This window comes from Schistocerca piceifrons, chromosome 3 (assembly GCF_021461385.2).
Source record: "Schistocerca piceifrons isolate TAMUIC-IGC-003096 chromosome 3, iqSchPice1.1, whole genome shotgun sequence".
Classification (NCBI taxonomy): Eukaryota; Metazoa; Arthropoda; class Insecta; order Orthoptera; family Acrididae; genus Schistocerca; species Schistocerca piceifrons.
The window spans coordinates 889,151,634-889,178,022 of record NC_060140.1 but is presented as its reverse complement, the minus strand read 5'-3'; the positions used below and the strand labels follow the sequence as shown (position 1 = coordinate 889,178,022).

The 26,389-nt window shown below is 40.9% G+C and overlaps 1 protein-coding gene across 1 annotated transcript in view; it reads right to left on the bottom strand.

The window, feature by feature from the left end:
• LOC124789746 overlaps positions 1 to 26,389 on the bottom strand; it is a 257,297-nt gene that overhangs the window by 213,629 nt on the left and 17,279 nt on the right. Inside the window, exon 4 of the mRNA XM_047257199.1 lies at positions 21,758 to 21,871. Coding sequence (XP_047113155.1) covers positions 21,758 to 21,871 — 114 coding nt within the window. The remainder of the gene's footprint in view (positions 1 to 21,757; positions 21,872 to 26,389) is intronic.

Sequence of the window (26,389 nt, the reverse complement as noted above, 5' to 3'; positions counted from 1 at the left end):
GGCAGAGATGTCAGTCGAGGCAGAAGTGTAGAGGCAAAGATGTTGTTGAATGACAGCTGAGGTATGAGTGGCGGCAACTTGAAATTAGCGGAGATTGAGGCCTGGTGGATAACGGGAAGAGAGGACATATTGAAGAGCAAGTTCCCATCTCCGGAGTTCGGATAGGTTGGTGTTAATGGGAAGTATCCAGATAACCCGGACGGTGTAACACTGTGCCAAGATGTGCTGGCCGTGCACTAAGGCATGTTTAGCCACAGGGTGATCCTCATTACCAACAAACACTGTCTGCCTGTGTCCATTCATGCGAATGGACAGTTTGTTGCTGGTCATTCCCACATAGAATGCATCACAGTGTAGGCAGGTAAGTTGGTAGATCACGTGGGTGGTTTCACTTGTGGCTCTGCCTTTGATCGTGTACACCTTCCAGGTTACAGGACTGGAGTAGGTGGTGGTGGGAGGGTGCATGGGACAGGTTTTACACCGGGGGCGGTTACAAGGATAGGAGCCAGAGGGTAGGGAAGGTGGTTTGGGGATTTCATAGGGATGAACTAACAGGTTACGAAGGTTAGGTGGACGGCGGAAAGACACTCTTGGTGGAGTGGGGAGGATTTCATGAAGGATGGATCTCATTTCAGGGCAGGATTTGAGGAAGTTGTATCCCTGCTGGAGAGCCACATTCAGAGTCTGGTCCAGTCCCGGAAAGTATCCTGTCACAAGTGGGGCACTTTTGTGGTTCTTCTGTGGGGGATTCTGGGTTCGAGGGGATGAGGAAGTGGCTCTGGTTATTTGCTTCTGTACCAGGTCGGGAGGGTAGTTGCGAGATGTGAAAGCTGTTGTCAGGTTGTTGGTGTAATGGTTCAGGGATTCCGGACTGGAGCAGATTCATATGCCACGAAGACCTAGGCTGTAGGGAAGGGATCGTTTGATGTGGAATGGGTGGAAGCTGTCATAATGGAGGTACTGTTGCTTGTTGATGGGTTTGATGTGGACGGACGTGTGAAGCTGGCCATTGGACAGGTGGAGGTCAATGTCAAGGAAAGTGGCATGGGATTTGGAGTAGGACCAGGTGAATCTGATGGAAGCAAAGGAGTTGAGGTTGGAGAGGAAATTCTGGAGTTCTTCTTCACTGTGAGTCCAGATCATGAAGATGTCATCAATAAATCTGTACCAAACTTTGGGTTGGCAGGCCTGGGTAACCAAGAAGGCTTCCTCTAAGCGACCCATGAATAGGTTGGTGTACGAGGGGGCCATACTGGTACCCATGGCTGTTCCCTTTAATTGTTGGTATGTCTGGCCTTCAAAAGTGAAGAAGTTGTGGGTCAGGATGAAGCTGGCTAAGGTGATGAGGAAAGAGGTTTTAGGTAGGGTGGCAGGTAACCTCTGGCGTGCCACAGGGGAGTGTTATGGGACCATTGCTTTTCACAATATATATAAATGACTTAGTAGATAGTGTCGGAAGTTCCATGCGGCTTTTCGCGGATGATGCTGTAGTATACAGAGAAGTTGCTGCATTAGAAAATTGTAGCGAAATACAGGAAGATCTGCAGCGGATAGGCACTTGGTGCAGGGAGTGGCAACTGACCCTTAACATAGACAAATGTAATGTATTGCGAATACATAGAAAGAAGGATCCCTTATTGTATGATTATATGATAGCGGAACAAACACTGGTAGCAGTTACTTCTGTAAAATATCTAGGAGTATGCGTACGGAACGATTTGAAGTGGAATGATCATATAAAACTAATTGTTGGTAAGGCGGGTACCAGGTTGAGATTCATTGGGAGAGTGCTTAGAAAATGTAGTCCATCAACAAAGGAGGTGGCTTACAAAACACTCGTTCGACCTATACTTGAGTATTGCTCATCAGTGTGGGATCCGTACCAGGTCGGGTTGACGGAGGAGATAGAGAAGATCCAAAGAAGAGCGGCGCGTTTCGTCACTGGGTTATTTGGTAACCGTGATAGCGTTACGGAGATGTTTAATAAACTCAAGTGGCAGACTCTGCAAGAGAGGCGCTCTGGCGCTCTGCATCGCGGTGTAGCTTGCTGTCCAGGTTTCGAGAGGGTGCGTTTCTGGATGAGGTATCGAATATATTGCTTCCCCCTACTTATACTTCCCGAGGAGATCACGAATGTAAAATTAGAGAGATTAGAGCGCGCACGGAGGCTTTCAGACAGTCGTTCTTCCCGCGAACCATACGCGACTGGAACAGGAAAGGGAGGTAATGACAGAGGCACGTAAAGTGCCCTCCGCCACACACCGTTGGGTGGCTTGCGGAGTATCGATGTAGATGTAGATGTAGATGTAGATTGGCGTGAAAGGAAATGCTCCATCGCAGCGAGGCCCTGGACGTGCGGAATATTTGTGTATAAGGAAGTGGCATCAATGGTTACAAGGATGGTTTCCGGGGGTAACAGATGGGGTAGGATTCCAGGCATTCGAGAAAGTGGTTGGTGTCTTTGATGAAGGATGGGAGACTGCATGTAATGGGTTGAAGGTGTTGATCTACGTAGGCAGAGATACGTTCTGTGGGGGCTTGGTAACCAGCTACAATGGGGCGGCCGGGATGATTGGGTTTGTGGATTTTAGGAAGAAGGTAGAAGGTAGGGGTGCGGGGTGTCGGTGGGGTCAGGAGGTTGATGGAGTCAGGTGAAAGGTTTTGCAGGGGGCCTAAGGTTCTGAGGATTCCTTGAAGCTCCGACTGGACATCGGGAATGGGGTTACCTTGGCAAACAAGAATGACGATGGATCGGTCAGCCTTCAGATCACGGATAGCCTGGGCTTCAGCAGTGGTGATGTTGGGAGTAGGATTAAGGTTTTTTCAGAAGGTTTGAGATGCAAGGCTGGAAGTCAGAAATTCCTGGAAGGTTTGGAGAGGGTGATTTTGAGGAAGAGGAGGTGGGTCCCGCTGCGATGGAAGACGGAACTGTTCCAGGCAGGGTTCAATTTGGATGGTGTCTTGGGGAGTTGGATCATTAGGAGTAGGATTAGGATCATTTTTCTTCGTGGCAAAGTGATATTTCCAGCAGAGAGTGCGAGTGTAGGACAGTAAATCTTTGACGAGGGCTGTTTGGTTGAATCTGGGAGTAGGGCTGAAGGTGAGGCCTTTGGATAGGACAGAGGTTTCGGATTGGGAGAGAGGTTTGGAGGAAAGGTTAACTACTGAATTAGGGTGTTGTGGTTCCAGATTGTGTTGATTGGAATTTTGAGGTTTTGGAGGGAGTGGAGCTGGAAGTGGGAGATTGAGTAGATGGGAGAGACTGGGTTTGTGTGCAATGAGAGGAGGTTGAGGTTTGCTGGAAAGGTTGTGAAGGGTGAGTGAGTTGCCTTTCCAGAGGTGGGAAACCAGGAGATTGGATAGTTTTTTGAGGTGGAGGGTGGCATGCTGTTCTAATTTATGGCTGGCCTGTAGGAGGATGCTCTGAACAGCTGGTGTGGATGTGGGAGAGGAAAGATTAAGGACTTTTATTAAGGATAGGAGTTGACGGGTGTGTTCATTGGCTGAGTTGATGTGTAGGTGAAGGATTAGGTGGGTGAGGGCAATGGATTGTTCATTTTGGAACTGGTATAGGGGCTGATGGAAAGAAGGGTTGCAGCCAGAGATGGGAACTTTAAGTGTGAGGCCTTTGGGGGTAACGCCAAATGTCAGACAAGCCTGAGAAAATAGAATACGGGAGCGTAATCTGGCTAGGGCGAAGGCATGTTTGCGGAGGGAATGTAAATAAAGCTTAATGGGGTAATTGTGGGGGTGTTGTGAGGGTGACATGGTATTAGAAGGTAGAAAGTGTAACATGAGGTGAAATAAAATGAAAATAAAAATATATGGGGAGAGATAAAGGTGAACTGGAAAGTAACTGGAGATCTGGTGTGAAAAAAGGCGAAGGTGTTGGTTACAGCTGGGCTATGTTGGTAGACAACGATGTGCACAAAGGTTAGGTGGTTGTGATGCCGCCAAAACACGTTAAAGGACGAAGATATTCGGGAAAAATTTCGAAAAAACTGCGTGTAATATATTAAAAGGAGTGGTTTTGTAGTGGCAGATTATGAAAATGAGGCTAACAATTGTCTGACGAAGAAATAATTACGTTAAAACCTGTGGGAAGCGGATAAAAATTATCAGTGATGTGCGAAAAACGGAAATGGAAATAAAGCGAAAGTTATTAGAACTAGCCGAAATGGTTGTTTAAAAGGTGAAAGGAACTTTTTGTGAACTAGAAATGGTGGATTTTATAGCGGCAGTAGTGTTGAAAGCGGTAAAAATTATTATTATTATTATTATTATTATTATTATTATTATTTTTATTATTATTATTTTTTTTTTTTTTTTTGGGAAGTGGGTTACGTATTATTGAGTATATATAGGCGGGATAAAATTGCATGCAGATTACGGTAAAAAGGAGAAGGTGAATACAAAGTGAAACTACTGGCAAAAATAGAAAGAGAAAATAAGACGACAGAAAAGATTTCGAAATGCAATAGTGATAATAACAAACGTAATTGTTGGGTTCAAATTACTGATATCAATATAATAGAGGGAAACATTCCACGTGGGAAAAATATATCTAAAAACAAAGATGATGTGACATACCGAACGAAAGCCCTGGCAGGTCGATAGACACACAAACAAACACAAACACACACACAAAATTCAAGCTTTCGCAACAAACTGTTGCCTCATCAGGAAAGAGGGAAGGAGAGGGAAACACGAAAGGATGTGGGTTTTAAGGGAGAGGGTAAGGAGTCATTCCAATCCCGGGAGCGGAAAGACTTACCTTAGGGGGAAAAAAGGACGGGTATACACTCGCGCACACACACACACATATCCATCCACACATATACAGACACAAGCAGAAATCTCACAAGCAGACATATTTAAAGACAAAGAGTTTGGGCAGAGATGTCAGTCGAGGCAAACATGCCTTCACCCTAGCCAGATTACGCTCCCATATTCTATTTTCTCAGGCTTGTGTGACATTTGGCATTACCCCCAAAGGCCTTACACTTAAAGTTCCCATCTCTGGCTGCAACCCTTCTTTCCATCAGTCCCTATACCAGTTCCAAAATTAACAATCCATTGCCCTCACCCACCTAATCCTTCACCTGCACATCAACTCAGCCAATGAACACACCCGTCAACTCCTATCCTTAATCTTTCCTCTCCCACATCCACACCAGCTGTTCAGAGCATCCGCCTACAGGCCAACCATAAATTAGAACAGCATGCCACCCTCCACTTCAAAAAACTATCCAATCTCCTGGTTTCCCACCTCCGGAAAGGCAACTCACTCACCCTTCACAACCTTTCCAGCAAACCTCAACCTCCTCTCATTGCACACAAACCCAGTCTCTCCCATCTACTCAATCTCCCACTTCCAGCTCCACTCCCTCCAAAACCTCAAAATTCCAATCAACACAATCTGGAACCACAACACCCTAATTCAGTAGTTAACCTTTCCTCCAAACCTCTCTCCCAATCCGAAACCTCTGTCCTATCCAAAGGCCTCACCTTCAGCCCCACTCCCAGATTCAACCAAACAGCCCTCGTCAAAGATTTACTGTCCTACACTTGCACTCTCTGCTGGAAATATCACTTTGCCACGAAGAAAAATGATCCTAATCCTACTCCTAATGATCCAACTCCCCAAGACACCATCCAAATTGAACCCTGCCTGGAACAGTTCCGTCCTCCATCGCAGCGGGACACACCTCCTCTTCCTGAAAATCACCCTCTCCAAACCTTCCAGGAATTTCTGACTTCCAGCCTTGCATCTCTATCCTTCTGAAGAAACCTTAATCCTACTCCCAACATCGCCACTGCTGAAGCCCAGGCTATCCGTGATCTGAAGGCTGACCGATCCATAATCATTCTTCCGGCGGACAACGGTTCCACGACCGTGGTACTTGATCGTCGGGAGTATGTGGCTGAGGGACTGCGTCAGCTTTCAGACAACACCACATACAAAGTTTGCCAAGGTAACCCCATTCCCGATGTCCAGGCCGAGCTTCAAGGAATCCTCAGAACCCTAGGCCCCCTGCAAAACCTTTCACCCGACTCCATCAACCTCCTGACCCCACCGACACCCCGCACCCCTACCTTCTACCTTCTTCCTAAAATCCACAAACCCAATCATACCGGCCGCCCCATTGTAGCTGGTTACCAAGCCCCCACAGAACGTATCTCTGCCTACGTAGATCAACACCTTCAACCCATTACATGCAGTCTCCCATCCTTCATCAAAGACACCAACCACTTTCTCGAATGCCTGGAATCCTTACCCAATCTGTTACCCCCGGAAACCATCCTTGTAACCATTGATGCCACTTCCTTATACACAAATATTCCGCACGTCCAGGGCCTCGCTGCGATGGAGCATTTCCTTTCACGCCGATCACCTGCCACCCTACCTAAAACCTCTTTCCTCATTACCTTAGCCAGCGTCATCCTGACCCACAACTTCTTCACTTTTGAAGGCCAGACATACCAACAATTAAAGGGAACAGCCATGGGTACCAGGATGGCCCCCTCGTACGCCAACCTATTCATGGGTTGCTTAGAGGAAGCCTTCTTGGTTACCCAGGCCTGCCAACCAAAAGTTTGGTACAGATTTATTGATGACATCTTCATGATCTGGATTCACAGTGAAGAACAACTCCAGAATTTCCTCTCCAACCTCAACTCCTTTGGTTCCATCAGATTCATCTGGTCCTACTCCAAATCCCATGCCACTTTCCTTGACGTTGACCTCCACCTGTCCAATGGCCAGCTTCACACGTCCGTCCACATCAAACCCATCAACAAGCAACAGTACCTCCATTATGACAGCTGCCACCCATTCCACATCAAACGGTCCCTTCCCTAAAGCCTAGGTCTTCGTGGCAAACGAATCTGCTCCAATCCGGAATCCCTGTACCATTACACCAACAACCTGACAACAGCTTTCGCATCTCGCAACTACCCTCCCGACCTGGTACAGAAGCAAATAACCAGAGCCACTTCCTCATCCCCTCGAACCCAGAATCCCCCACAGAAGAACCACAAAAGTGCCCCACTTGTGACAGGATACTTTCCGGGACTGGACCAGACTCTGAATGTGGCTCTCCAGCAGGGATACAACTTCCTCAAATCCTGCCCTGAAATGAGATCCATCCTTCATGAAATCCTCCCCACTCCACCAAGAGTGTCTTTCTGCCGTCCACCTAACCTTCGTAACCTGTTAGTTCATCCCTATGAAATCCCCAAACCACCTTCCCTACCCTCTGGCTCCTATCCTTGTAACCGCCCCCGGTGTAAAACCTGTCCCATGCACCCTCCCACCACCACCTACTCCAGTCCTGTAACCTGGAAGGTGTACACGATCAAAGGCAGAGCCACAAGTGAAAGCACCCACGTGATTTACCAACTGACCTGCCTACACAGTGATGCACTCTATGTGGGAATGACCAGCAACAAACTGTCCATTCGCATGAATGGACACAGGCAGACAGTGTTTGTTGGTAATGAGGATCACCCTGTGGCTAAACATGCCATGGTGCACGGCCAGCACATCTTGGCACAGTGTTACACCGTCCGGGTTATCTGGATACTTCCCACCAACACCAACCTATCCGAACTCCGGAGATGGGAACTTGCTCTTCAATATATCCTCTCTTCCCGTTACCCACCAGGCCTCAATCTCCGCTAATTTCAAGTTGCCGCCACTCATACCTCACCTGTCATTCAACATCATCTTTGCCTCTTCACTTCCGCCTCGACTGACATCTCTGCCCAAACTCTTTGTCTATAAATATGTCTGCTTGTGAGATGTCTGCTTGTGTCTGTATATGTGTGGATGGATATGTGTGTGTGTGCGAGTGTATACCCGTCCTTTTTTCCCCCTAAGGTAAGTCTTTCCGCTCCCGGGACTGGAATGACTCCTTACCCTCTCCCTTAAAACCCACATCCTTTCGTGTTTCCCTCTCCTTCCCTCTTTCCTGATGAGGCAACAGTTTGTTGCGAAAGCTTGAATTTTGTGTGTGTGTTTGTGTTTGTTTGTGTGTCTATCGACCTGCCAGGGCTTTCGTTCGGTAAGTCACATCATCTTTGTTTTTAGATATATTTTTCGTAACTGCACTCTCCCAGTATTCTTTTAATTAAAAGTTACAATATGCAGAAGACACAAGTTTTCATTCTTGTACCTAGCTACACCTTATTTTCTACATCCCAATGTGACAAGGGCTTGCATTTTTAAATGGACCTTTTTGGAGATGAAGTCAACCTGAAGAGAGAATAGCCACCGCAGCCATGCCAGCCAGCATTGTTGTTGTGCATTGTTGGGGAGAAAAGGTAAATACCACGCTACGCACCAAAACTAACAGGAATTAACATTTATTCAATGCCACAATGTTCTTAACATGTACGCATCTATACCTGTGCGCATTTATGGATAAATTTTGGTGCAGCTAAATGATAATTACTTCAAATCTGGACAATTCACATCATCTCTCTCCCCAACCACTATAATTATAAAGAATTGTGATAAGTAATTCTTTTTTACACACAGTGATTTACACTCAACTACAGCAAAAGACACACACCCAAACACACACACACTCACACACACACACACACACACACACACACACACACACACACACACACACACACACACACAAAATTATAAAATTACATATTTTTAAAAAAAATTCTATGTAGTAGAAGCAGTTGTCAATCAAGTATAGCAATTTCGGTTTCTGCTTGAAGTTAATCTGGTTGTTACTACATTTTTTACTAATAATATTGTTCAGTTTTCACTAAAATGATAAACATTGTAGCCAATTTTGATGATCATGTCGTTAGACGATCATTTTTTTGAGAAAAATTGTACTTAAAAAGTCTCCACAAAGCCGCATCAGCTGTTTTCACCATCTGCCGTCCCACAGGTTATAGCTGTGGAGCAACATACACAACATCGTCAGCTCATGTCTCGTGTAGACAACTAAGGGAAAGAAATTACTATCCGAAAAAATATGTACTCGCATCTCAAAGAAGAGTGAAGAAAAAAGTATAAGTGACAAACAAACGGAGATTAAGAAGTGCTTTAGATGAGTTACAAGCTGTGCCATCTGCCAAATGCAAATTACCAAGTGGTTTAAACCGATTAGGTGAGAAACAAACACTCAAGTCATCAGCCAAACGAAAATAACAAAATGGTTTAAAAGGAAGAGGTCAGATGTGGATGAAGCAAAACTTATACAAGCTCCAGAAGTTAACTCACCTACTGATTGCCACCAGAAAACAGAAGCCAAACACAAGAAAGATACTGAAAATTTTTTAGGGTAAGTGCTGTATTAGAAATGCCATTAGATAAAGAATCAGAAACCATTTCCACTAAAGTTACTAAATACCGAGAGTTTGCTATACTACACCATAATGTTCAGTCACTCACAAATAAAATTTCTATGTTGGAAGCACTACTCCAGTATGCACTAAATGTAGCTATAATTTGCATTACTGAACACTGGCTACAAAATGCTGAAGTAAAACTAACCTCGATCTCAGGATATAGATTAGCAAGTCATTTTAGCCGAGAGTTTTCCAAACATGGTGGCTCTGCTATCTTTGTGAAAAAACAAATAAAGTTCTGTGATGTCAGTAAAAGTTGTATTGACCCAATTGAAAAATACTTTGAACTTTCCATTACTAAACTGCCAGTGCTTAATTTCATAGTTATTAACATATATAGAGAGTGCCAAGTGGAAACTTGCCAGTCTTCATGAATAAACTAGAGGTTCTGCTGAACAGGATCAATACTCTAAATATGAAGATAGTGCTTTGTGGGGATTTCAATATTGATTTTTCAAAAGACAGCAGCACCAGAGATGCTTTGATAAATATGACCAACATATTCAATATGATCCCCACAATACACTGCCCAACAAAATTAACAGAATGCACAAATTCCATTATTGACCAAATATTCATATCAGACACAATTTACAGTTTCACAAGCAGAGTACTGAGCATGGGTTATAGTGATCATGAGGCACAGCTGCTGTGTATAGAAATGCCAACAAGTAGTACTAGTTCCAAAAAAGTAGTTCAAAAAAGAACCTTTTCTGAAGCTAACATTAAATCTTTTAATCTCTTAGTGGCAAAGAAAAACTGGGAAAGCATCGCCACTCAGAACAATGTTGATAGTATGTACATGAGTTTTCGGAGCATCTTTCTTCACTATTTTAATGTGGCATTTCCAAAAGTAGTAAAAACAGTAAAACCTAACAATAATAAGCAATGGGTAACTAAAGGCATAAAAATTTCCAGTGAGAGAAACAGATTTCTGCAGTGCTGTTATAAAAAGTATAGAGTAACCCAAGAATTCGCAGATTATTCAAAAGCCTACAAAAGAATCCATGGTAGAGTAGTCAAAGAGGCAAAAATTATGTGGAGCGACAATTTGATAAGAAACTCATCTAACAAAATGAGATCCACGTGGAGAGTTATAAAAGACAGAAACTTGTGGTTCAGTTCCAAAGAAAAATAATGTATCATTAACACTAGAAGGCTCAAAAGTCACAGACGCAAATTTGGTAGTGGAAAAATTCAATGAATACTTCACTTCACTAGCTGAAGACCTCATTGAAGTACACTGTCAAGGACCAGTCCCAAGTTTCTCCAGCAAGTCAGTGATCTTGACTGCTTCTATGTATGTTTATGAAACAAACCCCAATGAAATTATGAGTAAAATTAAATCATTAAGCAATAAAATGTCAAGTGGTCTTGATGAAGTACCTGATTTCATATTAAAAATATGTGCTCACCACATAGCAAACCCCTTGGCAAAAATTTTCAACCTCTTTAAAAACTGGTGTATTTCCAGATATTTTTAAAATAGCAAAAGTTTCACCAATGCTAAAAAAAGCTTCTCCAGAAAAAAATATCAAACTACTGACCCATGTCACAGTTAAGTTCCTACTCAAAAATTCTAGAAAAACTCTTCTATGACAGGCTTTTAAGTTTCATAAGTAAATATGCACCACTTACAGTACAACAACCTGGCTTTAGAAAGTCTAAATCTACACAGACAGCAATTTTCGAATTCTTAGACTGCATTTTAAAATCCCTTGATCAACAGAAATTAGCTGCAGGTATTTTTCTAGATCTATCAAAAGCCTTTGATGTCCTGGACCATAACAGTCTGCTCGAAAAATTAGAAAGACGAGGAGTAAGAGGTGTAGCACATAGCTGGTTGTGTTCATACCTAAAAAAACTGCAGGCAGAAAGTATCACTTCAGTATGAATTCAACAAAATGAATAAAATAAGAAACAACTCCTTTCTTTCTAGCGAATTAACAATAAAACATGGTGTACTGCAGGGCTCAATCTTAGTTCCACTACACTTCTTGATTTATGTGGATGGCTTAGTTGAATACATGAGTCCCACAAAAACCATCCTGTTTGCCGATGACACCAGCATATTGCTCACTGGATCCAATCCAGAAACTTTGCAGTCCACAGCAGAAAGTTCTATGGAAAGACTTTCTGAGTGGTTCACAAAAAAACAAACTCATTATAAATACTGAAAAAACTGTGTGTGTTGATTTTCATTTAATTCCTCCAACGAATCAAATGTCTATTCAAGCACAATTAAAATATGATCCCCTAGAAAATGTAAGTTTCACAAAATTTTTGGGTCAATTGGTTCAGCAGGACTTAAGGTGGGACACACATATAAATAACTTGTCTAGAAAACTATCATCTGTGTGCTATGGCCTAAGAATTTTAAAGGCTACAACAAGCAAAACAACAGTACTGCAGGCATACTATGCACAGTTCCACTCACTAGTCTGGTATGGGATCGTTTTCTGGGGATACTCAATTCATAGTGTAAAGGTTTTTAGAATGCAACAAGGGCTCTAAGAATAATTTGTGGCCTTAAAAAGATGGAGTCCTGTAAATCCCATTTTACTGAGCTTGGTGTTCTAAATGTTCCAAGTTTATTCATTTATGAAACTGTCTTGTTCACTAGGGACTATCTCCTGAAAACAAGCAAACTGCTACAGAACAAAAATGTACACAACTATGGTACCAGAGGGAAATCGAATATACATCAAAAATATCACAGAGCAACCACTTATTAGAGGAGCATAATTAACATTGGTGTAATACTACATAATAAGATAACAGAGGAAATAAAAAATGCTACTCATCCAATATTTAAAGCTAAACTAAAGGCATTTCTAACAAAGCACTGTTTCTATTCTGCCAGAGAATTTCTGAATACGTAACAAAATTAATTGTAGGAGGTACCTATTTTTAATTTGCCTACTATTTTGCTTATACTATGTATTATTGTAACTGATATTTGACCTGTCCAATATCACTTGTACAATTTGTGCTGTATGATATAACTGGACCAATAAAAAATCAAATCAAATCAAATTTTAAAATTTGTTGTCCCCCTCACAGATTTGAACACATCATCAGTTTTGCTTGCTATCTGAGGCAATGTAGGAAGGGTCTCACCCAGATGTAGTTGAATGTAGGTTGAAGCAGAATATTAGCTTAAAGGAAAAAACAGGTTGGGATTAAATTAGAATAGGAAAAGAAGAATTCTACTTCTAGGTAGCAGTCATGGGAGGGGTGTAGGCCAGCGGCTTCAGGACGAATTAGGCGCAGGGTAACAGGTCACAAGTCTTGTGAAACCATGTGCTAGCCTTAGCCAGGTGACAGAAAACTTAGGTCAGTTATGCAGGAACTCTGAGAAGGAAGATCAGGTTATTATAACTGGGGGAGCAGGAGACAGCCTGGCTATGGATCCAAGATAAATCATTAGGAGTGACCTGGATAAAACAGGAGCAGAAAATGGGCACACAAATGTGGGGTTTGTGGAGCTCTTTCAATGCCATGATCGCCTCTGGATAAACACTGCTATAAGGCACGTTAACACTGACTGGACAGGATGCCCCAGACACCGGCAAAATCTCATGTAAGTGTTGTTCCAGCTGATGCTATTGGTAAGTGGGAATACACCTGCACCTAAATATGAAGGGGAAAGACAAGGTCGCTTCTCTATTAGCAGATACTGTAAGGGGGCCCACAGTTACACAAGGGACGATCGCTGTGGTTAATGGGATCAGGCAAACAGGTTTTTTAGATAGCCATATGTACAGCAAATAGAGATAAAGCTACGGGTACTATCAACTTACTTCACCAAAATATCAGGGAAATAAAAAATAAAGTAGATGAGCTGTTAGTGTGTTTAGATGATCTCAAAAATAAGAATGTGATTGATATACTTTGTCTGTCTGAACACCATGTAACTGTGGGGATGGAAAGTGTCAGTACAAATGGGTATAATTCAGCATCTTACACTTGCAGATCTAGCATGGATAAAGGAGGAATTGCCACTTACACAAAACAAGGGTACAAATACAAAACTGTAGAAGTAAGCAAATTTTGTGTTGGTCAGCACTTTGAAGTTTGTGCATGTGAACTACAGCTAGCTAGTGTATGTGCAACAGCGCACAGGTCCCCATTAGGAGAATGGGAGCTATTCATAAAAAACGTTTGACTTCCTATTATGCTGTCCGTCAGACAGAAAGAAGAAGTTATTAATCTGTGGTGATTTCAATATAAACTTTCTAAGCAATTCTGATAGGAAAAGAGAACTAGAAGTGTTATTAATGACATGTAACTTAGAATCAATGATCAATTTCCCTACACGTATAGCTCAAGACAGTAGCACTCTAATAGATAATGTATTTGTAAAGCAAGAGGATGCACAACTAACACATGCTTTCCCTGTGACAAATGGATTATCAGACCATGATGCACAATTGATTGACTTACAAAACCTAGCAGAGTGTACAGTTCAGAAACCATTAAGTAATAGTGTAAGGTTGCTCAGCCCAGTACCTATAGAGCACTTCAAAGACAGTTTAAGAAATGTTAACTGGGGAGATGTATATAATGAGCCAAATGCTAATGATAAATGCAACATATATCTTGATAAGTTTATATCCCCTTCTGAACATTGTTGCCCAAAAAAATTCCTAAATGTAACACCATTTTTCAAAGAAACCTTGGATTGCTAAAAGTATTAAAATGTCTTCAGAAAGAAAAAGAAAACTGTATGAGATAGCAAGAATTAGTAAAGACCCAGGAGTAATTTTACACTATAAAGTTATTGTAACATACTGAAAGAAGTTGTCAGAAAATAAAGAGATACATATGTTAGAGATGAAATTAACAACTCGGGCAATAAAATAAAAATCAGTATGGAATGTTGTTAGAAGGGAGACAGGAAAAGTAACCACGGGGGTAGGTGGTATTACTATTAAGGGGAATGAGACTATTTTAACCAACAGTACACAAGCAGCTAATGTATTTAACAACTACACAAGCAGCTAATGTATTTAACAACCATTTCTTAAGTGTAGGTAAAAAACTTGGTGAGAACAGTTCAAGAGAAAAAAACAAGCAGCAAGTGGAAGAGTCAGTTTGGAGAAATCTTAGATTAATTTTCACCTAACAACCTCTTGTGAAATAAAGAAAATCATTAAATCTTTGAAAAATAAATGTTCTGTTGGAGTAGATGACATCACTAACAAGATATTAAAACAATGTGGAGAATTTACAACTGATGTTCGAAGTCACATATGTAATGCATCACTAACTCAAGGTATTTTCCCAGACAGGTTAAAATATGCCATTGTCATAGCCTCTCTAGGAAAAATGGGACACTGCAGATGTCAATAATTACCGGTCAGTATCCTTGCTTACAGCATTTTCAAAAATCAGCAAGAAAGCAATGTACTCAAGAGTGGTTAGCCATCCCAACAGTAATGGGATACTTAGTAAATCACAGTTCGGATTTCAAAAACGCTCTCTTTGTCTTTAAATATGTCTGCTTGTGTCTGTATGTGTGGATGGATATGTGTGTGTGTGCGAGTGTATACCTGTCCTTTTTTCCCCCTAAGGTAAGTCTTTCCGCTCCCGGGATTGGAATGACTCCTTACCTTCTCCCTTAAAACCCACTTCCGTTCGTCTTCCCCTCTCCTTCCCTCTTTCCTGATGAGGCAACAGTTTGTTGCGAAAGCTTGAATCTTGTGTGTATGTTTGTGTTTGTTTGTGTGTCTATCGACCTGCCAGCGCTTTTGTTCGGTAAGTCACCTCATCTTTGTTTTTATATATAATTTTTCCCACGTGGAATGTTTCCTTCCATTATATTGATATCTTCTACTGAGACAGCTACATACAATTTCACTGCCCATGTAATAGAGTCTTTAAATAGTAAAATATCGCCAATAGGAATTTTCCGTGACTTATCCTAAGCATCTGATTGTGTGAACCATGACATTATATTACAGAACTTGCAATTCTACGGTATAAATGGAACAGCATATGAATGGTTTAAGCCATATCTACAAAACAGGAAAGAAAAAAGTTTCTTTCTATGGTTTAGATGATTTAAGGAAGTTTGCCACTTCATCTAACTGGAGTGAAATTACATTAGGTGTTCCACAGGGTTTGATGCCGGGTCCCCTTCTGTTCTTGATATATGTGAACGACCTTCTTAACTTCTCTGAAACAAGAAGCTAACCTGACACTATTTGCTGATTATGCAAGCATCATTATTTATCCAGTAAAAGAAACTCCAATAGAAAATTATACAAATAATGAATTTGCAAAAGTTGTTCATTGCTTTTCTGCGAATGGGCTTGCTCTGAACTTCGAAAAAACACAGTACATCCAATTTTCTGCCACAAGGAGTACAGTTCCTTCAATAAAAATAACACATCAACAGAAGTCAGTAGCCAGGGTAGAGCATACTATGTTTGTAGGTGGACATATAGATGAGATTCTTAATTGGAAAAATTCATATTTTGGATCTCCTAAAGCGACTATGTTCAGGAACTTTGCAATCAGAATAATTGCCAATTTTGAGGATATAGAAATTAGTAAGCTAACATACTTAGCACAATTTCACTCTCTGATGTCATACGGAATTATATTTTGGGGTAACTCAACACTCAGGCAAATGTATTCACTGTTCAGAAAAAAGAGGTTAGAATAATGTGTGGGACTCATAGTCACACATCTTGTAGGCATCTGTTTAAAAGGTTAGGAATTCTTACAACAGCCTCACAGTACATTTACTCACTAATGAAATTTGTTATCAACGACATGGACCATTTTAAAAACAACAGTGACATTCATGATTATTATACTAGAAGGAAGAAAGACTTACACTGTCCTCTTCTTTACCCATCTTTGGCACAGGAAGGGGTAAAATATGCTGCTGTAATACTTTTTGATAAATTACCAGATGAAATAAAATGTTTGACAGACGATACATGAATTCTTGAATAGGAAAAAATAAATTTATAGGTATAATATATGAGTTTTGTGCCATTTAATGGTATGGGGTACATGTTAAAATTTTAAGCATAAAAAAAATTGATTCATGTATGCATTTATTATGCACTTGACACATTCCACATCGTAATGGTTACTGTGAGAATGATCAATGGAACATATAACCAACAAATGAAACTGATTGTTGCCCACAGCAACAAGGCCTTGCAATGCAGACTTTGTCTGCCCACTCTCTACCGCCTTTCTTATGTAAATCTTGTCCCCTCCACACTTCTCTACTGCTCCACTTCTCTGTGTGATAACACCTTCCTACATGGACTATAGTTGTTGCAAAAATACTTAACAGCTATTTTAGAAGCATTAAAAAATCGAAAAATTGTGTAATTTAAGACAGAAATATAGTGAATATACATCTTTTATGAGTTTTTATTGTTTTTTAAAAATTTAAGTAAAGCTACACTATTTTGCAGAAACATACAGACAGAATAAAAACATTCTTGTATTCAGATTTGGGTCTATTCACTACTTAATAAATTCACGAATTTCATTTACAGTTTTGTCACTGGAATAGACATTCGGACATTTCTTTTGAAATCTGCCATTAACGTTAAGGACTTTTGAATCACAGAAATTATTCAATACTAGAGATGAGAGTGAACTCAAGCACAGTTTTATAAAAAATGTCAATAATCCACTCACTCTGCTATGGTCTGCTATAGGAGGAGATCAGTATAAGGAATCAGCTTCAGTTATATATTTGGCAGGATCTAATATAGCTTAAGGCATGCATGGCAGTTAAAGCTGAAAAAGTCAATTTGTTTTCACATTGAAACAATAAGAGGAATTTATAACCTGCTGCCTGCCATATTGCCACATAACAAAAATGGAAATTTCTGGATGAGCTAAAACATAAAATAAGGACTGTAGAGGTCTGATGTATCACACATGTAAACACGCAGCAGAAAACATTATTCACACTAGTTTTTGAGCTCTTTACCTTCCTCTAGCAAAAATGCACATATTCACACACACAACCACACAAACTCCCAAGCACACTCTTCCACAACTATAGAAAGGTTGACTAATGATTATTGATTATTGAGGGCAGTTGCTTGCACAGCTGCAGGTGCTGAGGATGTAGAGAAGGACACACAAGGCAAGGAGGGATAGTGGGATTAATGTGGGGAAGATCTTTCGACAGATGGCTGCACACCAAGACAAAAGTAGTTCAGAAGATAGAGGGGAAGGGAAAGGGGGGACAGGGGTGAAGGGGGAAGATGGGGAGGGGTGAGAGAGGGGAGGAGATAGGAGGGGGAGGGAGTGAGAGAAGAGGGATAGGGGCAAGAGAGGGAGGGGGTGGGAGGGGAAGGGGGAGAGAGGAGTGGGGAGGGGAAGGGGAGTGGAGTGGGGAGTGGTAAACAGTTAAATGGAGGTTTAGGCCAAGGGGATTGTACAAGTGCAGGATATGGTGGAGAGACAATTCCCAACTGTGTAGTTATAAGAAACTAGTGCTGCCAGGGAATATCCAAATAGCTCCCTTAGTGAAGTAGTTGTGGGAGTCACCTGTGTTGTGGTGCACAAAATGTTCGGCGACTGGTTGGTCATATTTGCAGTTTGCCATAGTTTGGCTGGTTGGTTGTTTGGGGAAGGAGACCAGACAGCGTGGTCATCGGTCTCATCAAATTAGGGAAGGATGGGGAAGGAAGTCGGCCGTGCCCTTTCAGAGGAACCATCCCGGCATTTGCCTGAAGTGATTTAGGGAAATCACGGAAAACCTAAATCAGGATGGCCGGACGCGGGATTGAACCGTCGTCCTCCCGAATGCGAGTCCAGTGTCTAACCACTGCGCCACCTTGCTCGGTCCATAGTTTGGCAGTAACTATTCATGCGAGTAGATGGTTGATTACTTGTAATGCCCACATAGAACACTGGATAGTAACTGCAGCATAGCTGATATATAACATGGTTGCTTTTAAATGTGGCCCTGCCTTTTATTGGGTAGGAAATGCCAGTGAGTGGACTGTGATAGGAGATGGTTAGGTGTGAGGGGACATATTTTGCACTGGAGTTAACCACAAGGGAATGACCCATGGGGTGCATTCAGAGTAGGTTTGGAATAGGGACGGATAAGGATATTCTGTAAACTGGGTGGGCAGTAGAACATTGCATGATGTGAACAGGATACTGTCTGTCAATAAGGTTTTATCGAGCTCATCCACAGACAGATCTGCTGTGTCATCTCCTGGAACACCAGTAAACCTGTTAACCAGCCACCGACCAGCACTCCTCTGATCTGCTAGTATCACCTTGGCCTTGAAAAGATCAACAAAAAGCTCAACCACACCCTTCACCAGGCTTTCAACTACCTCTCATTATGCCCTGAGATGAGGGACATTGTACCTTAAATCATACCCACATCAACCAAAGTAGTGGTTTGCTAAGCACCAGACCAACAGAATATCCTTGCCATACAGCTCCCAATCCTCCACCCCATGGGCCATTTCCTTCTGGTCAACACAGGAGCAAGACACTTCCATACACCAACCCACCATCCACCACCTCGTACTGCAGTCAAGTCATATGCATTGTAATGTTCTGATATAGGCTAGATGAAGTGTATGAGAACTTAAGGGGAGTTTCAGGTGAGACATAGTTTTCGAGCAGTCAGGAGCAAATGCCGAAAGACAAACATCCAGGGATAGCAGGTAGCTGCTTGGGTCAGCACCAAACACTGTCACAGGGAGCACCTGCAAGTGGCATGGATTTTGGGACTCTTGGAGGATACTTGTAGGAGACTCAAACAATCAAAAATTCAGGATGGAATGATGACAATATTATGAAAAGGATAATTGCTACTCACCATATAGCAATGATGCTGGGTCACAGATGTGGACAACAAAACAACTTTGTGACAGTCTTTTTGTTGTGCCTATCTGACTCGGCATCTCCACTATATGGTGAGTAGCAACTATCCTTTCACAATATAGGAGACTCAAGGAATTCTAGAGTTTCATAACAATCAATTACTTTATTCCAACTTAACTACTACACTGAAGACCATTCATAAACATAGATGAGAGAGAACAGAAGAAGAATCACCCAGTGCTTCATTAAGTACAAACATTTGAGAGCAACATTACAAGTGAGAAAACAGACTTAAATTGGACATTACCCAAAGTTGATGTTGAGTGACACGTAATCCTAACACTCTGACTGAGAAATACTTGGAATACGAAAACCTGAGGCTTTTAAAGTATTCTGACAGCACAATGCTTCTGCAGCCACCCCACTAACACTACTGGTACTTCACAGTCATTTGCCAGTATAACATGGGGCTTTTCTCCTTCACGGTGCCTCCGACCAACCCCATTTTGCATCGTTCCCCTTCTTCTTCTCTGCTGGATGATTTGCTTCTAGCATTCAGACTAACAAGCTGTACAGTTGGTAGCAACAGCATCCAGCTGAAAGCTAAACATAACTGCCCTTATTAGTATGGTAAGGAACAACAGTGTTTTACATCACCATGCTCCACCCTGCAGACACAGACTTCTATCTCACGAGCAGAGGCCTCTACTTCAGCAGTTTTCTTCATTTTCCCTCTCTAACTTCTGTGAAACTACTGATGCGGCTATTCTTAGGTGTAATGGTCATTCTTGCTGCATGTGCTAAGAAATGCCTGTTTATGATTATCGCCTACTTACAACAACATGTAGATGGTTGTGGAGATACTAATTAGTTCTCTTTATCATGACTTATAACCTGGGACAGCTGTCCAAGCATTTGCAGTTTGTAAGTTTCTTCCATTACTGTTTCCCTAGTGTAATCTAAATGCTACGATTTACACCTGTACCTACAGTGTGTCTCTGGTTTCTTGCCTCGGAGCACTCTTGCTGATTCCCAGCAGTCTCAAGCTTAACAGTGAATGATTCAATAAGTGGTTAATATATGACAGCATTTCCTATCCAATGGCCAATGGCCTTGCCACACTGATAATACTGGTTCTCGTCAGATGACTGAAGTTGAGTGCTGTCAGGCTTGGCTAGCACTTGGGATGTTGGTAAGCGGGATGCACTCAGCCGTTGAGACAACAACGTAAGGAGCTACTTCATTGAGAAGTAGTAGTTACAGTCGCGAAAACTGACAATGGCCAGGACACCAGTGGGCTGACCACATGCCCCTCCACAACCACATCCCGTGACACCTATAACCTGCTGTGGCAATCACTCGATACCATTTGGGCCCCCCAGGGCCCGTCCAAACAGAGAATTTCCTACCCAATAAAAGGAAAGGTCATGTGTAAAATCCGAAATGTTATACATCAGCTATGCTGCAATTACTCTGCAGCATGCTATGTGGGCATGACAAGTAACCAATTGTCTACTTGCACAAGTGGCCATCGTCAAACTGTGGCAGTCTGCAAACTTGATCATCCAGTTCCCGAACATGCTGTGTACCACAGCACAAATGACTTCAACAGCTGCTTCAGTAACTGAGCAATTGGATTCCCCTACCAGAATAGTTTCTCTGAACTACATAGGTGGGACTTCCCTCTCCAACATACCCTGCACTCACGCAATTCCTCTGATCTAAACCTCCGTTAATCAGTTTCTCACTACCTTTTCCCTTCTCTCTTCTGTCCTCACCACTCCTTTCCACTCCACATCATGTACTGTCTTCTCCAAGCACTCTCCCCCCACCCCCTGAGGTGGCATGCATTCTCTCTCTCTCTCTCTCTCTCTCTCTCTCTCTCTCTCTCTTCCCCCCCCCCTCCCCTCCCTTCTACCCTTTTCCGCCCTTCCTCTTTCCTTCCTGTCTCCCTCTTCATCTCCACCTTCCTCTCCCTTCCTCCCATCCCTTTCAACCCCACTTCCTTTCTCTATCTCTTACAAACTCTACCCTCTGAATTTCTTTTATCTTGTTGTGCAGCCACTGAGTCATCTGTAGAAAGACCTCCTTCACGCTATCCTACTAACCCCTCAGTTCTAGTGCATTCTTCTCTCCTCCCTCCCCACCACCATCTGCGCAGGCAACTGCTCTCAATAAGCGATAATCAACAGCCAGTCTCACTGCAGGAATGTGGTTGGGTGTCTGTGTGTCTAAATATGTGTACTTTTTCTAGAGAAAGAGTAAGAGCTCGAAAGCTAATATGAATAATTTTTTCTACTGCATGTTTCTATATGCCACACCTCACTCCACTGGTTTCTCTTATATTATACTGTTGTATAGATCTAGCAAGTACACATTAAAAAGGGTTTGAGCCTATTTCCTTGAACCAATATGACATTTAAAGTTACATGCAGCAGTTACATGCAGTATTAAATAAAACACTCATACTCAAATGTTTACAAGGAAGTAATCAGTTAATTTTAACTTCAAGTCTCTACATTACATAACTTACCCCACCATCTATTATGTATAATCCTTTGTCTTTCTTCACAATATTGCAGTGAGACCTTGATACATACGTTGATAGGCAATTGATTTCATTATATCGTGCCCTTCCAACTCTGTACTGTGAACAGAATTTCAAACTGTTATCATATCTGTGATACACGATATGGAGTATGTGAACTTACACTACATCTTACTTGTTGAACATGTTATACTTGTTGGATAATAGATGAGAAGCAAATATGCCTAAAATGATTGGAGTTATAAATAAAGATGTTTTTGGTTAAAATGAAAGCATGTACTGGAGATGCTATGGTAATAAAACAGTGAGACCACATGACCTAGAGAGAGACGTAAACAAATAAGAATTGTTTCTTCTCTGTAACATCTGAGATTTATAACGAGGTGCACATTTATAAGGTACTATTATAACATCTATTATTTTTGCTTATATAAGGCTCCAACTGTTTGAAGAATAAATTATGACTTCTCAATTAGATATTTTAGCTGCTGTTGTTGTTGTTATCTTCATTCTGAAATATGTCACAATTTTGTACAATAATAGAGAAGCAGAAGTGCCTAAACAGAATGGAGCTTTAAATGAGGATACATTTGCTGAAAATAAAATCGTATTTACAGAACTTGCTAATAGTGATAAAAGGGCAGGATCATGTGACACACAGAGCTATGTAAACAAATACGAAATGTTTCTTCTCTGTAACATTGGGGATTTATATTGTTACAGCTATTATTTTTGCTCATGTAAGGCTCCACTGTTTCAAGAAAATTCCAACTTGACAATTAGGAGCAGCTGCAAAAGTTACAAAGTGTAACATAAAACAAACAAGGTATGTGGCCTTGTGAGTAAGATATGGCCATAATGTTGAAGGAAACCACGAGTTTACATGGCACACAACATTGTCTTCACTGATAATGATAAAATATTTTGATAAGTGAGATGTTAAAATAATTAAAATAAACAAATACGCCAGGATGTAAAGATCACAATAAAAAGAAAAAGCTTAGCATTGCGTGAAGCACTCTCTCTCTCTCTCTCTCTCTCTCTCTCTCTCTCTCTCTCTCTCATAAATTCTTGATTGCCTTCATCATGGTGTCCATATTTTACCTGCTAGGTCCAATGGCCTATTTGTTTTTTCTTATACTTCATAACTTTTGCTGCTGCTGCTGCTGATTGTGAAATTTGGATTATTTTTTGAAACAATTGGAGCCTTAAGTGAGCAAAAATAATGAGTGCAATAATGAGTCCCTATAAACATCCACCATGTTATAAGTCCCCGATGTCAATGAGAAGAAACAGTTCTTATTTCTTTACAAATCTCTCGGAGTCACAAGGTCTCACTCTTTTATCCCTACAGCATGTCCTGCAAATACATTTTCATTTTAAGCAAAAACACCCTAATTTAGAATTCCAACCTGTATACATTTGTATGTGTGGCAATGAACATCAGACAAAACAGAGATGAGCTAAGCACACTGAAAGACATTAAAGCATCAGCTTTGAAAGACTGAAATCAATCAGGCAACATACAATTTTAAAAAGAGACCCACAGCAGCTGCATCAACCATTAAAAAAAGGAAAAAAAAAATAAAGAAAGAAAGGAAAGAAAGAAAAGATGTGATCTCCGTTTATCACTATTCCCTTGTCTGTTGTCTGAAAACAGAATGCACTCCAGTAAAATGTAATACACTAACTGTAGAGGGAGAACAAGGCTTGTATACAGTAAGCAGATTAAAGTGGATGTAGGTTGCAGTGGTAATGCAAAGATGAAGAGGCTTGCACAAGGTGGTCCATGTGGAGAGCTACATCAAACCGGTCTGAAGATATCATCATCTTCATCAAATCATCATCATTGTCAACAACAATTAAAACATAAAGAGACAGACCAAGGCTACTGTATTTTCTCTGTCTGAGTGTGCAGATGATATTACAGCATGGCAGCAGTATATCTACATGCACACCTTAAGCTGGGTGTTCCCGAGTTAGATGACAACCAGCGTCCATGTGAAAGTGGAAGTGTCTTTTTCATGACAAGTTATGCAGATTATCATCATCATGTCTTTCGCTGCTGTGGGCGTGTATACATGCCCTGCTACATTGCTGCTCAGGTGGTGTGGACCTGTATACATGTGCCGCTTCGATTTTTCTATACTGTTATGGACATCTGAATGCGTCCTGAGCCGCTAAACTCTCAATGCTGAGGACGAGTTACTTCCATATTCGGTGAATAAAAAAAGTTTCATGTATTTATCAATAACATATGTGCCTCACTGTGTACTATCATTTGCAGAAAACCTCGTTTCGATATCTTGAATCATTTATGAGACATAACGATTGTTATGAGCACACAAATTGTGATGTGCGAGGACGTGAATGGGTGAGTCGCACATTACCATCCTTCAAATATAAAATCCAAAATGAGATATCCTTTTGGTCTCAACTTTAAATAAAATTCAGGTATCTTGGCTAAATTTCATTCCCTGCAATATATAAGCTAAAAAATCAACCATATGTTAAGTTCACGCAATGCCTTTTTACCTTAGTGAACTCATTAAAATTCCGTCTGATATTTTACTTAATTTGATGTACGACAGTAAATATGACAGGCAATGAAATGAAATTCAGTTCTTTGAGTGCAGCTATCATACTGTAAGCGTGCAAAAATCAAACGTTTCCACCTAATAGTTTCCGAAAAATTGGTTAAGTATTTCCTATCGATCGGAACACTGTCTCTCAGACAGGCACCAGCATTTGACAAGCAGTACAGCCATAACAAAAGCAGCCACAACAAGAAATGCAAAGACCTTGTCTGTAGAAGCAAAAGGGTTAACTATCAAGCTTATTTTAAAATGGGTCAGTTGATATTTAGACTCTATATGTAATGGACATCATTTGAACCTTGATTGAGAATACATAAAATATTTTCCCACATATTCATACTCGGGGAATAGGAGTTATACGTAATACCATACTACAGTGTTCTCATTTATTTGCACTGTATGTATCTGTGTGAAATGTGGATGCATTGTGTAGTAACAAGATATCAATGAATTGTCTGCCCCTGGTAGCTGAGTGGTCAGTGCAACAGAATGTCAATCCTAAGCACCTGGGTTTGATTCCCGCCTGGGTCGGAAATTTTCTCCGATCAGGGACAATTATGAACAGACACTGATTAAAAGGAAACAATGATTCAAGATAAAGATTATCAAGGTTCATAATACACAGTAACAAATAGGAGTAAAACTGATGCCAGATACTGTATTTCTACTGCAAAGATCACATAGGACAGTTCAGTATCTGCACTCCTACAAAGTTTTGAGTATTGAGGAATGTTATTGTTTCTGACTTGCACAGAGGGCAGTACATTTCCTTGTTTGTACGTCACCCTATCCATACAGGAAGATGTAAACAATGAAATGCTTTGCCCTCTACTTAAGTCAAAAACAACAGTTACTCAATACTCAAATCTTTACAGGATTAAATATTACAAGCTGGAAAATAATAAGACTACTGAGTTGTTATTGTTAACTGTTACGTGAGGTCAGGTCAATCAGTTTCAAACGTATATGGTCCTGTAAAATTGATATACCATATTTAAACAAAGTTGAGAAACATTGTTGCAATTACCTACAAGAAGAAAAATATTACACACCAGAATTTTGTTGGTTTTACTATTCGGAATACCTATGATCCAATCTGCAAGTCAATATATTATTAAAATAAATTAAACTTCTACACAAAAACTATTTAAAATGTGGTTAATACCCGAACAACAGCAGAGAGAGTATAGAGGCACTTGCAGCAGTTGAGAAAGATCTTCCCTCTAATCTCACTCAATGGATTTAGGATATTCATTGTGAGGCAGATGCACAAGCTACAACTAATGGATAAGACAGGTCAGTCAATAGAGCCTGTTGCTCCAAAACATCTATACATACTACATAATAACTGTAATATTTATCTAATACATTAAGTAGTAAAGAACAAAATCTAAGCTACAAATACATTCTTTGTCTTAATTTTATCAAATTTGAAATTATTCTGGGCTTCCCAAAAATATGAGGTGATTTTCTTCAAGACTGTATAAATAATTAATAATAATCCAAATTCATGTAGGCAATGAACTGCTTGAACAAGTTGATAAATTTACTTATCTGGGCAGTAATATTACCAGGGACGGAAGGAGCAAGGCAGAAGTGAGAAGTAGAATAGCTCAAGCAAAGGCTGCTTTTAACAAGAAGAAAAACGTATTAACATCTAAGAGCATCAGCCTTGAAACCAGGAAAAGATTTTTGAAATCATATGTGTGGAGTGTGGCATGCTATGGGTGTGAAACATGGACTCTCGGGACAGAGGAACAGCAGAAGCTAAATTCTTTTGAAATATGGTGCTATAGACGCATGCTCAAAATAAAATGGATTGACAAGGTCACAAACGAAGTGGTTCTGGAAAGAGCAGGTGAGAAGAGAAGCTTCTGGAGTTTCATTGTTAAAAGAAGAGTGCAGTTTACAGGCCATCTATTAAGACATAAAGGGACTCCTGAACACAACCATAGAGGGATATGCCGAGGGAAAAAGACCAAGAGGAAGACCACGACTGAGGTACATGGATCAAATCGTG